The sequence below is a fragment of the Carassius carassius genome, chromosome 29 (genome assembly GCF_963082965.1).
Source record: "Carassius carassius chromosome 29, fCarCar2.1, whole genome shotgun sequence".
NCBI classification, from domain to species: Eukaryota; Metazoa; Chordata; class Actinopteri; order Cypriniformes; family Cyprinidae; genus Carassius; species Carassius carassius.
This window is the reverse complement of record NC_081783.1, coordinates 3,579,536-3,592,713: the sequence shown is the minus strand read 5'-3', so window position 1 is coordinate 3,592,713 and position 13,178 is coordinate 3,579,536. Positions and strand designations below refer to the sequence as shown.

At 42.2% G+C, this 13,178-nt stretch overlaps 1 protein-coding gene across 4 annotated transcripts in view; it reads left to right on the top strand.

The window, feature by feature from the left end:
* Positions 1-13,178, top strand: part of cplx2b (complexin 2b) — a 31,073-nt gene that overhangs the window by 4,418 nt on the left and 13,477 nt on the right. For 2 of the 4 annotated variants that reach the window (XM_059516650.1, XM_059516652.1), the window contains exon 2: positions 8,268-8,419. In XM_059516650.1, coding sequence (XP_059372633.1) covers positions 8,389-8,419 — 31 coding nt within the window. In that variant the 5' untranslated portion in view covers positions 8,268-8,388. Of the gene's footprint in view, positions 1-7,481; positions 7,614-8,267; positions 8,420-13,178 lie in introns of those variants that run through there. The other 2 variants (XM_059516649.1, XM_059516651.1) reach the window with 2 other exon arrangements.

The window sequence follows — 13,178 nt, the reverse complement described above, 5'->3', positions numbered from 1 at the left end:
GTTAATTTTTCACAGTCAGGCCCATCTGTTTGTAATGCACAGCCCCTGTTTGAACACAATGCAAAAAGTGTGAATCAGGTTTACAGTCAGCACCAATATAGTAATGTGTAGATGGCATGATAACTTTAATGTGACAAGAGTTAATTGGCTCCCATTGGAGAGGGGGGTTCCCGTGACCTCTTGTGTGAGCCTGACCCAGCATGCAATGATAGGCTTTGACAATTACATAGCAGGAGGGCAGTGGAAGTGGCTGTAGACCCCCTTCCTGAAATCAAGAGTCCTCGACTGCTCTCGCGCAGCAGAGGGTGTAATAATCATATTCATATGCAGGCTTAAGTGGGTCAGTGCTGACTCCTGATATATTGCTGTACAGTATCAGATTTTTCTCCTGAGTCAGCAATTCTCAACCAGGGTCTGTACTTTGGTTGTACTTTTAAAAAAAAGTGCTTTGCTTTGTTAAAGGGATACTCCACCGTGTTTTCATATTATACTATGTTTTTCCCTAACCTAAGACAAGTTGATACATACCTCTTTCGTCTCAGTGCGTGCACTCAATCGCTTTGGCGCGCGGTGACACTTTGAAAGCACTGAGCCCATTCATTCAATATGGGCCAAGCAGAGAAGCTACCAAACACCTCAACGTTTTCCCTATTTAAATACAGTTACTCGCGTAGTGTAACTCAACCTAGGATGGTAACACAAAACAAAACGTTGCGCTTTTCTAAGCGTGTAAAATGGATAACTATATTGTGTGGCGGAATACCATGGCAAGTGCTTGTAAGCACTTCGTCTTGGCGCAGTAATATCTTCACTAGAGGGAGCGGGGGCCGGTGAGAAGATTTTTCACGCGTGAAGATATTACTGCGCCAAGACGAAGTGCTTACAAGCACTTGCCATGGTATTCCGCCATCCTAACTGACAAAGGAGGAGCTGGGGATGGAGGAGGGTAATTAGCTATTGAGCAATGCGAAAACTGCTGATAATACTGAGGGACCTTATATATGAATGCTTAGGCGTCGTATCCCCATAGGTAGATGGGGATCAGCTGAGAGTCAACTTAATGTACTTTTTTATAACTAAAACTAAAACTGAAATAAAAATAATAAAACTATGGATATATAAAAAACAAATAAAATTGAAAAAGCACAACTAAAAAATTACTTAAACTATATAAAATAAAAAATATTAATGAAAATAATACTAAAATAACAATGGTCAAAAATAAATAAACACTAATTTTACAGTGTATATTTGGCAGTTTATGTGGATAACACTTTCCATATTTAAAGACTTGCAGACAAATTGCCTAAGCAGAACTAAGAGAAATAATTAACCTCAGAAGTACTCTTCAAGAACAAGATGTCTGTCAAAACCCCAGTGGCTTTTGCTTCACTTGGCAGCAATCTCTCTAATAGTCAAAAGCAAAGATTTATTTTTGACCAAGCCAGAGGAGTCAAGAGTAACGAATAGCTCATGTGTTGGATTTATTACAGCCAGTTCTGTACTTCACTCTCTCTGCACTGCTTTTGGTTGGTGTTTCATATGAGAAAGCTTTGCCTTTGTAACAAATCCAAACACCTGTTTCTGTACTGCTAATTTTATGATATGCACAAGAACATTCTGCTCAGGTGCATCACGAGCAGAGGTTGAAGTTTATGAACATGTTTATATGTGTTTTAGTTGGGTTTCTATTCACACTGATAAGACCCTCTTTCTCGTTTATTTTGCTCATAAAGCTTCTTCATTAGTAAACATTAACTTCCTGTATATCATATTACAAACAACATTTAGTATTTCTAACAAATAACATCTCAGGTTACAGATGTAACCATGGTTCCCTGAGAGAGGAATAAAACACCGTGTCCTCTAGAGGCCGCTATGAGAAACGCCTTGTGTGTCCAGTGTCTGAAGCATACATCTAAACATGACAATAGCATTGGCCACTGACAGCATATGATGTCATTACCCGGCACAATCACAGTATAGGGCGCTGGGAGAATACATCATCCACTTTTTTGTCTGAAGCTTGTGTCCAAAGCATGGCAAGGGAACTAGAGGACGCAGTGTCTCGTTCCCTTCTAAGGGAATCATGGTTACATCCGTAACCTGAGACGTTCCCTTCCGAGGGAACTATGAACTGCGTCCTCTAGAGGTCGGTATGGGGAACAGTATACCAACACCTTCATGCTGAGGGGAATGCATGCCAGAAACCATTGCGAGCACTAAGTACCAACTCTACTAACTCCTAACAGGCCTAACAACCCAGTATTGTTGCATATGGAGTGCTTGGGAGCAGAGCTCTCAGCTCTCAAGATGAGGCGGGCCCTCAAAGCACAAACTAGGAGTTATAGGTAGGGGTGTTCCGATTGATCGGCTACTGATCACAATCGCCCGATAATCGCTTTGGGATGATTGATCGGCGGTCTCTAAAAAGGCAGATCTCAAGCTGATAACACTCCGCTGTCAGAGGTTTGGCTTGAAATGAAGCAGCACTGTCAAAGTCTCTGTCTGGCGCGGATGAAATAATTATAATGCTTTATGTGAGGTACAATTTATATTTCTTCATTAAATAACTGATAAAGTAATTTGAACAAGTTTCTGTGAGACATCATTTTTGGATTTAAAATCAAAATAATGGATAAATGTGTCTATGGTAAACAGCCATGGATAAGGATCAGACTCCTGTGTGAAAGCACAGTCCGTGCTGCTTTTGTACCACACATGGACTACATACAACATGCAAACAGAGTATGTGTGAACCTCACATACAGTTCACAAAATCAGGCTTGCGCTGTGTAAGTTATTGTACTGTAAATTTTAATGACATTTTTTATTGATTTATTTGGATTTTTTGCAAGTTTCCTTTAACATTTCTGATTTTTTATGAATTGCTTTTACTGTTTAAACTTTGCTTAAAAGCCTTAATACATTGTTAATCACAAATTCCACTAAAACTTACCAAAATGGTGGGACAGCACCATTTTTTTCAATGGCGTAATTAACTGCAAGATGGGGTTTAAATAAAATGACTGTTTGCACAGCAGAAACAGACAGTTTACACATGAAAACTGGTTTTCTGAGTCTGTGAAAGAAATATTGCTTGCTTCCATGATAGATCATGATGAATCTTAATCCAGGTATGTGGCATTGCATGTATTTTATAGTGTTTGTGTAATATAGCACTGCAGCTGCAGCTCAGGACACATGTAGGATGCTCTGCACTAGATCTGTGTTTCGTTGTGCTAATAAATGCCGATCCCTGGCAAAATGATTCCAGGCATGACGTATTAATAAACGTACTGAGAATGAACAGATTGCTTTCCTGTCCTGTGTGTTGGGATGGATCTGTATAGTATTGTAGCCAGGCCCCATGCCCCAAATTGAATCTCATTGTAAATGGTGCTTTTCTGTCAGAATGGCTTTGTAAACCAAGCAGAGCTGCTCTGAGTTTAACCTAATTACCCTTCATGCCCTGCCTTCCTGTTTCCCTCCCACAACCTCCCACATCTTCTCTTGTGCGGGAAGTGTATCAGCTTCCTTATTTACTTTCCAGACATATCTACAGCGTGGGTTTGCTGTAACAGTTGCATAATCAGTGCTTTTATCTTTTATGTTATGACTATTAAGCAAAATTATGTCAATTGACATATGGTTTAAAGATTTTGCACTGGCAGACTTCCAGGCTCCAGATTGTGTGCATGGGTTCACACTTTTACATGATGATTTGGCATATTCACTGCAATAATTGCTTTTTGTTTATTAAGTAATAATTGAAGCACAAAGTGGTTTGGCAAACTAAGGCGAAATATCACAGAATAAATGTAACTGCTCTAAGTGTACGACTTGCCATAGGCATCACGGACATGCAACTCACCGAAAAATATTGCTAATTTCATTCATTTCAGGCTTGTCTTTTAGGCTGCAAATGTCAGAAACGATTAAGAATTAATATATTTTTCATTTTTAACAGTGTAACTCAGCCGGACATGTTTTTTTAATCATGTTCTATCCTCATATTGAAATATTTTCAATTATTTTAGTTTGAAACTGTGGTTATTGGTTATTTGTATTGGTGTAAACATTTCATAAATGCCTAAAAAACATTTTTGTAAATGTCAGGCATGTTTACTACCCTCAGGTAAATGTTATTCTTGCAGCTTTTTTAATTAGATACAGGAAAACATCCTCATTTTAGAGTACACAAAATAAGTGGGACAGAGCTACTCGCACTTTATTTTCTCTGTAATGCGGTCTAGCAGAAGCTGGTTAGAATAAAAGCAATTTCCATTATTTTGTGTATTTTATTTTATATATCAATAATTAATATCATGTTTTACAGATTGCAAATAAACCTGCTAATGGTGTGTAGAGTTATGAAAATTATGACATGCAAACAAAAAGTAGTATACTTTGGGCTTTCTGGAATGACCTAACACAGAGAAGTGTATAGTGATACAATCTTTGAAGGAACAAGAAAGGATGCTGAAAATGACTGAACATGCTGATATTTCCTCAAGGTTCTGATGCTATGTTATCTTCCTTTTGCTTTCAAGGCTTCTTTGTGGATAAGAAACTGCTGGTTTGAAAGGATTTTTTTATGTCTTTTAAAGTCGTGTAGCTGCCTTGAAGCTGGATTCTTTCCTTGTTCATATCTATTGATTTGAACTAGCCCCAGGCTTGTTTTACCTAACTCATTAAGCTGTGGCTGAAGGTAGCTTCCAATGGGCTTAATGGATGCAACCAGGGACCATGTGTATCACTTCTAAATGGCTGTTTTTGAAAGGATCAGTAAGAAGATAAGAGAGCATGTGGAGAGAGTCATGGAGAACTAATCTTCACTGAAGTCATGAGTCCACTGCCATGAGATGCATGCCTGAATTGAACAATCTACCACCAGATAAATTCACAGTTATTTACTTTATGCAACAAGCTGTCCATGCAAATCAATTGATTTTATGGTGCTCAGGTAAGAAATGTGGGAAAAATATCTCACCTAACTGCTTTGCTGTGATCTGGGTAAAGTGTTTTCTTACAAAGGCATGTGAGATGGGTTTCTCATAATTGCTTTTCTGATTTATAGGAATATTATTGCTGGTTTTTGTACTAAAGTCCACACAACAACCCATAAAAAGTATGTTATTTTTTTACGAAAGACTTCAGAGTGGTTTCCTCTTTCCTGTGCATGTGGAAAAACCATGTTTCTATTCATGCCTTATCGTGTTGCATAACTGTGTAAATGTTAAAGCCTTTAATAGGAAGATTTATAATTTCATGCCTGGTTGGGCAAGTCTCTGTTAGCTCCATCCATGCTTTAAGCAGCTTTGTTGTTTTCCTGAGACCTCTGATTTCAAAAATCTATCACAGTATTTAGTGCGGTAAGCATCTCAAATGAATTGTCACATTATCACAACATCACCTTGTGCCATACATCACTGCTTTTCTGTTTAGGAAATCAAATACTTTGCGGTGATCTTTTAGTTTGCTACTAACGTAGCGCTTACGTAAGGATCCAGTAATAGCTCAGAAAGTATATGGTCTCTGCCCTTCTTCCTGATCTTTAGTTTTAAACTATACAACTATCTTATGTGCAGTATTGTGTGCATTAAGATCTAAAGGAGTTTCATAATAAAAGACAGTGTTGCCAAGTCCATATTTTTAAGGCAAAATTAGACCATTTCTATACTGCTGCGTTGGTTGGTGGGTTTTTTTGCATCCTCTGTCCCCCTGTAATGCGACTTTAAAGCAATTTTGATAGCCATTTCCCCCTGGATTATGATTGGTCTAGTGAATGAATAAGCTGGTTTTGTTACGCAGACTTGGCAACCCTGATTTTGAGTTTCAGTTTATGCTTTCATTTGGCAAAAACTGTAACCTTGAAGCTTTCTTTCTAATCCCATTATATGATTGTAGAAGCTCAAAGATGGATTAGATGCACCAATCAATCAGAATGTCGCTTCTCCTTGACATCTTTCCCACCATTGTGGTGCATTGTGAGATTTCAGATGACATATATCCCTTTGCTGTCTTGTTTTTACAAATCTCCACATTCGGGTGTCAGATTATCATATAATTTGCATTTACATTTCACCAGGATGGATGCTTGAGCTGGATGGAATGTGGTTTTATCGGAGATGACAGAAAAAGATTTATAATTAGATGCAAAGCAATGTTTGATAATGCAAATCATTCAAAGCGAATGGTTATTGCACCACATCTTTTTCAGTCTCTCAAGTCATTACTCAAATGAAAACACTCTGAAGACAGTTTAATGGAAGCATTTATGTATGAAACACTGGCAAGACTCAGCTACAGAACATCAGTGCTGTGTTGATGTGGTGGAGGTTTTTGTTGTCAGGTTGAATTGAACTGGTAAATGGCTCACAAACTCAACCTCAAGGTCGCAGAAGGATGCTTTGTGTTCTGCTAATCAGACCTGGCAGGAGTTACTGCCCTTATTCTGACTTGAGAATAGAAGGTCAGCCACTGCATGTAGAGATAGGTCAGGACGTCTAATTTGATTTATAATTACAACTCTAATTATAAGAATTCTTGATTTAAAAATTTTGTTTTTAGCTTTAATACTTTTTCTTAAAGGGTTAGTTCACCCAGATAGCAAATTTATGTAATTAATAACTTACCCTCATGTTGTTTCAAACCCGTAAGACCTCCGTTTATCTTTGGAACACAGTTTAAGATATTTTAGATTTAGTCTGAGAGCTTTCAGTCCCTCCATTGAAGCTGTGTGTACGGTCTACTGTCCATGTCCAGAAAGATAAGAAAAACATCATCAAAGTAGTCCATGTGACATCAGAGGGTCAGTTAGAATTTTTTGAAGCATCGAAAATACATTTTGGTCCAAAAATAGCAAAAACGACGACTTTATTCAGCATTGTCTTCTCTTCCGTGTCTGTTGTGAGAGAGAGTTCAAAACAAAGCAGTCTGGATATCCGGTTCGCGAACGAATCATTCAGTTCACCAAATCGAACTGAATCGTTTTAAACGGTTCGCATCTCTAATACGCATTAATCCACAAATGACTTAAGCTGTTAACTTTTTTAATGTGGCTGACACTCTCTCTGAGTTCAAACAAACCAATATCCCGGAGTAATGCATGCACTCAAACAGTACACTGACTGAACTGCTGTGAAGAGAGAACTGAAGATGAACACCGAGCTCCCAACCCAACTTTGAGAATAGATTAACAGCGATATATTTTTTATATATATATACAATATATTGAAACAGAAGTGTTATAGTGAGAGTACATGAAAAATATGTATAGTTTGGAAAGCTATTATATACTTCAGGCAAACCAAAACATGCAGTAATTGGGGTAATCCGTTCTTTTAAATTTAGCAGAAGAAACTTCATTTTACTGAAGGGAGATGGAAAGATGAGGGGGAGGAGTGTGGGCGAATATGAATGAAGCTACTGGAGCGAGACAGAGAGAGGGAGAGAGAGAGAGAGAGAGAGAGAGAGAGAGAGAGAGAGGGGGAGAGGTGGATTATCAGGACACACAGTGTTTGTCATGTTCTGGCTATTCAAGCATGTAGTTCTCTTTAACATTCAGTTAGGAATCCTTCAAGAAGAACAAATTGCAGGTCAGTAAACTGGTAAGTGGAAGCAGACTTAAGTAAATTGCTAATAGGAACTAGTTACAAACACATAACTCATTGTTTAATGTTTCTTTCATGAACCTGCTGTTCTTTAGTCTTATGTCTCATTTCTTTAGAGGTGTTTGGCTGCGATGTAGGAATCAGATTTTTTTTTGTTGTTGTTGTGTGAATTGCGAGTTTTCAGTATCCAAGGTCTCAATGAAGCTCTTGTAAAGCTGACAGATTTTGTGCAAGTATTATGTCTCAAACGAGACAAACCATCTCTTGTGTGTCTACAGAAAGTATTTCAAATTAAATCAAGCTTTTATAGAGGTTCAGAGGACTTCTTGAGATGAAATCCACAATAAATGTTTTGACATTTCCACTTAATGTCGCGGTGTAGCTGGAAATGTTTGATGTTTTCCTGAAAACAATAATTGCATGGTCTTTCTTGAGTTTTCTGAAATGATTGTGAATTTGTTTTTAAGCACCCACTGTGTGGGATTCATCTCAGAATAACACTAATGAGCATTTTACTGTTTCAGGGGGGATTTTTTTGTAGTGTTGTTAAATTTCAGCTCAGATGCTCACAGATGTGATGGAGCAGGTTGTATTTATGCTTTAGTGATCAGTATTATCTAACTGAACTGTCAATAATTCTGATTTTCCCAGTAGGTGTGAAAGATTCATCAGGAGACTGACATACTGTGGTGGACCGACAGATTCAGGATCACAGCTGCTATAAATGCAACACTCTCTTTAGCTGGAAGAGGACCACATATCTGAGTGCATCATGGATTTTGTGATGAAGCAAGCGCTGGGCGGTGAGTGTCATGTTATCAACCCATATTTCTACAAAGATGTACCACATGTGAATTAGTCTCAACTCTAATGTCAGTTTGGTTAAGGCCATTTAGATTGTATGATTCTTTATGTAGTATTTATTTATCGTGCTATTTTAGTATTATTAAGATACTATTATGGTTTTTATAAAAAATATTTTTGAATGTTTTCCATTTTTACTTTTAGTTAAAGTTTTTGTAATTTAGTTGTGTGTTTTTGTCATTTTTATTATTATTATTATTAATTTTTTTAATTATATCTATGTAGTTTTTAAATGTTTATTTAAATTTTAAATGAATCAAGTTACACTAAATGAAAATAAGACATGTTATTTTAAGATATTTTTTACTTTAGTTCAGTTAACATTTCTTTTAATTTCAAGTAACGTTTTTATGGTTTTAGTTTTATTTGTTAATTGTTTGACATGGCAGAATTTGATGTTTTTTTTCTTCAATGTAAAATTAAAATAATTGTTTATCTAAAGGAGTATTAGAATAATAAGTTAATTTATTTTTATAAAATTATAAATAATATCTAAGTATGTTTTTTGTATAATATAACATCTGGTTTTTATGTTATATTTACTATATATATATATATATATTTAGGATCATTAAAAATATAAAACATAAAAAATAGTAATGTTTCCAAACTTTTGGCCTGTACTATATATATATATAAAATGTATGTACATGTGTGTGTGTGTTTTAACTTGCATAATGGCCTGTAACCAGGAAATTTATTTTAATAGAGGTTTTTGCTGGAAAATGGAAAAAGTGATATTGTGCAGTTAAAATAGTTCCTCTTCAGGAACTCGAGCTGCGTCGAGAACGAATGGAGAATACGTCCAGCATGACGTCTCTGAATAACGTGTATAATCAGTCCAATGGAAGGGCGAGACGTTAGGCGGGTGACGTCAGAGACCAGGAAGCATAAAAGCATGAGCGGCAAAGCCGGTAATCAGCCTTGTGTCTTCAGCAAGCGCTCTGTGTGTGTGTTTGTGAGTCTTATTTAGTGTCGTTTGTCCACTGATAAACTCCATTGTCAAAGCTTCAATCAAGAGAAGAGAGCAGGCAGCGTTCAGGCTGTGTGTTTTTCCTGCCAAAAAAAAGTGTCAGCTCTCGAGGGAGTTGACGGCTGAGATGCGAGCCTTTGCTTCACTCTCAGAAGGCTTTCTTTGAGGAGAGAGCTTTCACTGGCGTTTTTCGCCAAGGCGGAGCGGTGGTTGTGCTCGCAGGGAGAATCTGATCTGGAAAATGATCTGGCGAATGGGTTGGAGACGGCTCGTCCTATCTCCACCCGTGTTCACTAGATCTAGAGCTCGTTCTCGAGGCTTGGAAACCAGCGCTGCGGTTTCCTCGTCCTCGGAGGCAGAGCTCGCTGCAGCATCCATCTTTCTCTGAGGAGATTGATTTTGTAGCATAAAAAAAAAAAAAAAAAAAAGACTGCTGGGAGGAGCAGTCCCAACCGCGTTCCAGCCCCTCATGCCGGGGGTGTCACTTTTGTACTCCGCAGACGCAAGAGTCAGAGTGGCGCTCCCAGGCCGAAGGCTTCTAGTGGAAAGCAGTTCTACAGACCGTTGTTTTCGCTGGATAGCCTTCATCTTAACGTCCTGACACCTAGGACGTTTTTGAGTGCCAGCTCCCTCTGGGGAAGAGTGGTGTACACCGCATTACACGGTGCCCGTTTCTCCTCAGTGCCCTCAGGAATTCGTTCTGCCAACCCTGCCGGTGTTCCAGGGTGCAGAGATCTCCGGCGAGCGCTTCTCTCAGTTACTGCCCGGAAATGTAGCGGTGCTGAGAGGCTCGCTACCTCTATGGAGGTCTCTAGAGCAGCTAGTACGGTCATCCCCTGCCGGTCCGCCGCTTCAGGGCACCGAGCTAGTGGCTCTAGGCGCACCAGAGGCCAGTCTTGCGAGACTGGTTCCCTTAGGAGGTCACATGGTGGTGTGGGAGCCCCTCCCAAGTGTACTTCATGGGGTCCTGCCCCGAGCAGGCTCTGGTCTAGTCTGAGGACCGTCATTTTTAGGAGACTTCAGCTACGAGAGTCCTGATGCTGCGGCTCAGGACCTCGGAGGGCAGGCCCCTCTGGGGAAGAGCGGTTTACACCGCATTACACGGTGCCCGTCTCTCCTCAGTGCCATCAGGAGATCGATCTGCCAACCCTGCCGGTGTTCCAGGGTGCAGCGGTCTCCAGTGGCCTTGCAGTCTCACCCCACACTTTCACGACTCAACCACATTGACGATTGGTTGATATCAGCTCAATCTGTTCAATCTGGTTCGGCATCGAGGTGTCGTTCTCGCTCACATGAAGTAGCTGGGGTTAAGACTTAATGCAAAGAAAGTGTGCTTTCTCCAGTTCAGAGAACCACTTATCTGGGCATGGTGTGGGGTTCGACCACGATGTAGGCACGTATGTCACCTGCTCGGATCGAGTCGATCCTCACTGCAGTCGCGAGAGTGAGAGAAGGCCAGTCACTCACTGTCAAGCAGTCACGGAGATTGCTGGGTCTGATGGCAGCTGTGTCCAACGTGAATACTTTTGGCCTGCTGTACATGAGACCCCTACAGTGGTGGCTCAAGACCAAGGGGTTCTCCCTGAGGGGAAACCCACTTCGCATTCTAAAGGTCACGCGGCACTGTCTATGTGCCTTGGATATGTGGAGAAAGCCTTGGTTCTTGTCTCAGGGCGCGGTGCTGGGAGCTCCTTGTCGCCGCGTGATGCTAGCGACGGACGCGTCCCTCACCGGCTGGGGTGTGGTCATGAGTGGCCACCCTGCCCGCGGTCTGTGGATTGGTCGCCATCTGACATGGCACATCAACTGCCTGGAGATGCTGGCCGTGCTTCGTGCACTTCGTTATTTTCTCCCAGACCTAAGAGGTCACCATGTGTTGGTGCGCACCGACAACACAGCGGTGGTCTCTTACATCAACCACCAAGGAGGTCTGCACTCACGCCGTTTATACAACTAGCATACCAGATCCTTGTGTGGGCCCAGGACGAATTCCTCTCGCTCAGAGCAGTTCACATTCCTGGGAGTAGACATCCTGTTGAGGCAGGGGCCGAGGCCCAGGGAATGACGGCTTCACACTGAGGTGATGAAGCAGAGTTGGAGATGTTGGCCAGACTCGGGTGGATCTGTTTGCGACTCGAGAGACATCGCACTGTCCCCTCTGGCTTCCTCTGACTCATCCAGCTCCACTGGGGCTGGACGCCATGGTACAGACATGGACGAGTCCGGCTGCTGTTAGTAGCCCCGTTCTGGACGGGCCGGGTATGGTTCCTGGGCCTGATTTCTCTTTTTGACGGCACTCCATGGGAGGTTCCCGTCAGGAGAGATCTCCTCTAGCAGGCGGAGGGTGCGCCCCCGCATGGAGCTTAGAGGCTGTAGGTGTTGTCTCTGAGGAGGCACAACTCTTAGCTTCCGGTCTCTCAACCGAGGTTGTAAGACCGTTCTCCAATCCAGAGCTCCCTCAATGAGGAAACCGTATGCCCTTGAAGTGGAAGCTTTTCACTTCTTGGTGCGGAGACCGCCAGCTCGACCCAGTTAACTGCCCGGATGGTACAGTGCTGGAGTTCCTGCAGGCTCTCCGCAGGGTTGACCCACTCCACCCTGAAGGTCTACGTGGCGGCCATGGTGGCCTACCGCACCCCTCTCGGTGGCCAGTCAATTGGGCAGAAACCCTCTGGTTACATGTTTCCTCCATGGTGCGCTGAGGCTGAGGCCTCCGGCCAGAAGAAGCTTATGCTAAGCGGTGATCAGGATGCTATTCTAAGCCTCGAGTCCTCTGATCTCCCCTCTCCTGGGGGTCAAGACTCACTCCTTCTGAAGCTTGACCATTGGATGGGTTGTCCCCGATTTCTGTTAGGCTCCTTCTCCTTCTCTTGCTTTAGCTGTGCTCTTTCACACTAGGCAGAGATTTGAAAGTCTGGCGGCGTGGGCATTCTCGTTCCCCATTCATTCTCGACGCAGCTCGAGTTCCTGAAGAGGAACGTCTAAGGTTACGTATTTAACCCTGGTTCCTCGAAGGAACGAGACACTGCATCGCAGTGCCACACTTCCGGCATCTCTGGCCGGCGCTTGCTTCATCCTTTGAGGCTGATTACCGGCTTCGCTGCTCATGCTTTTATGCTTCCTGGTCTCTGACGTCACCCGCCTATGATGTCTCACCCTTCCATTGGACTGATTATACACATTATTTAGAGACGTCACGCTGGACGTGTTCCCCAGTCGTTCTCGACGCAGCGTCTCGTTCCTTCGAGGAACGTCTCGGTTACGTATGGTAACCCTCGTTCCCTGAAGGAAAGAACGGAGACGCCACATCGGTGACCGACGAATATGGGATATCGCTTCAATAGACCAATCTACTTCGAGTGTAAACTAAACGAGCCAATGCACATTGGCATGCAATTATTGCATCCAGCTGCCGCTGATCACTGCGTGAGTATAAGAGGGCAGCAGGTGCCATGCATACCAGTTTTTCGCTGAAGAGCCGAGCCGGGGACCCGGCAGCTCAGCGGCGGTACAGCAACCATGGCCACGGGACGTGGCGTCTCCGTTCTGTCCTTCAGGGAACGAGGGTTACCATACGTAACCGAGACGTTCCCTTTCAGTCGGTCACTCTCGACGCCACGTCGGTGACCGACGAATATGGGATCCCTATCAAAGCGCCATGGGTGCTGCCCCTTCCAGTGCCCTGTGCGAGCCACCTGCGCCCCTATTAGGTGTAGGCAGGGGCT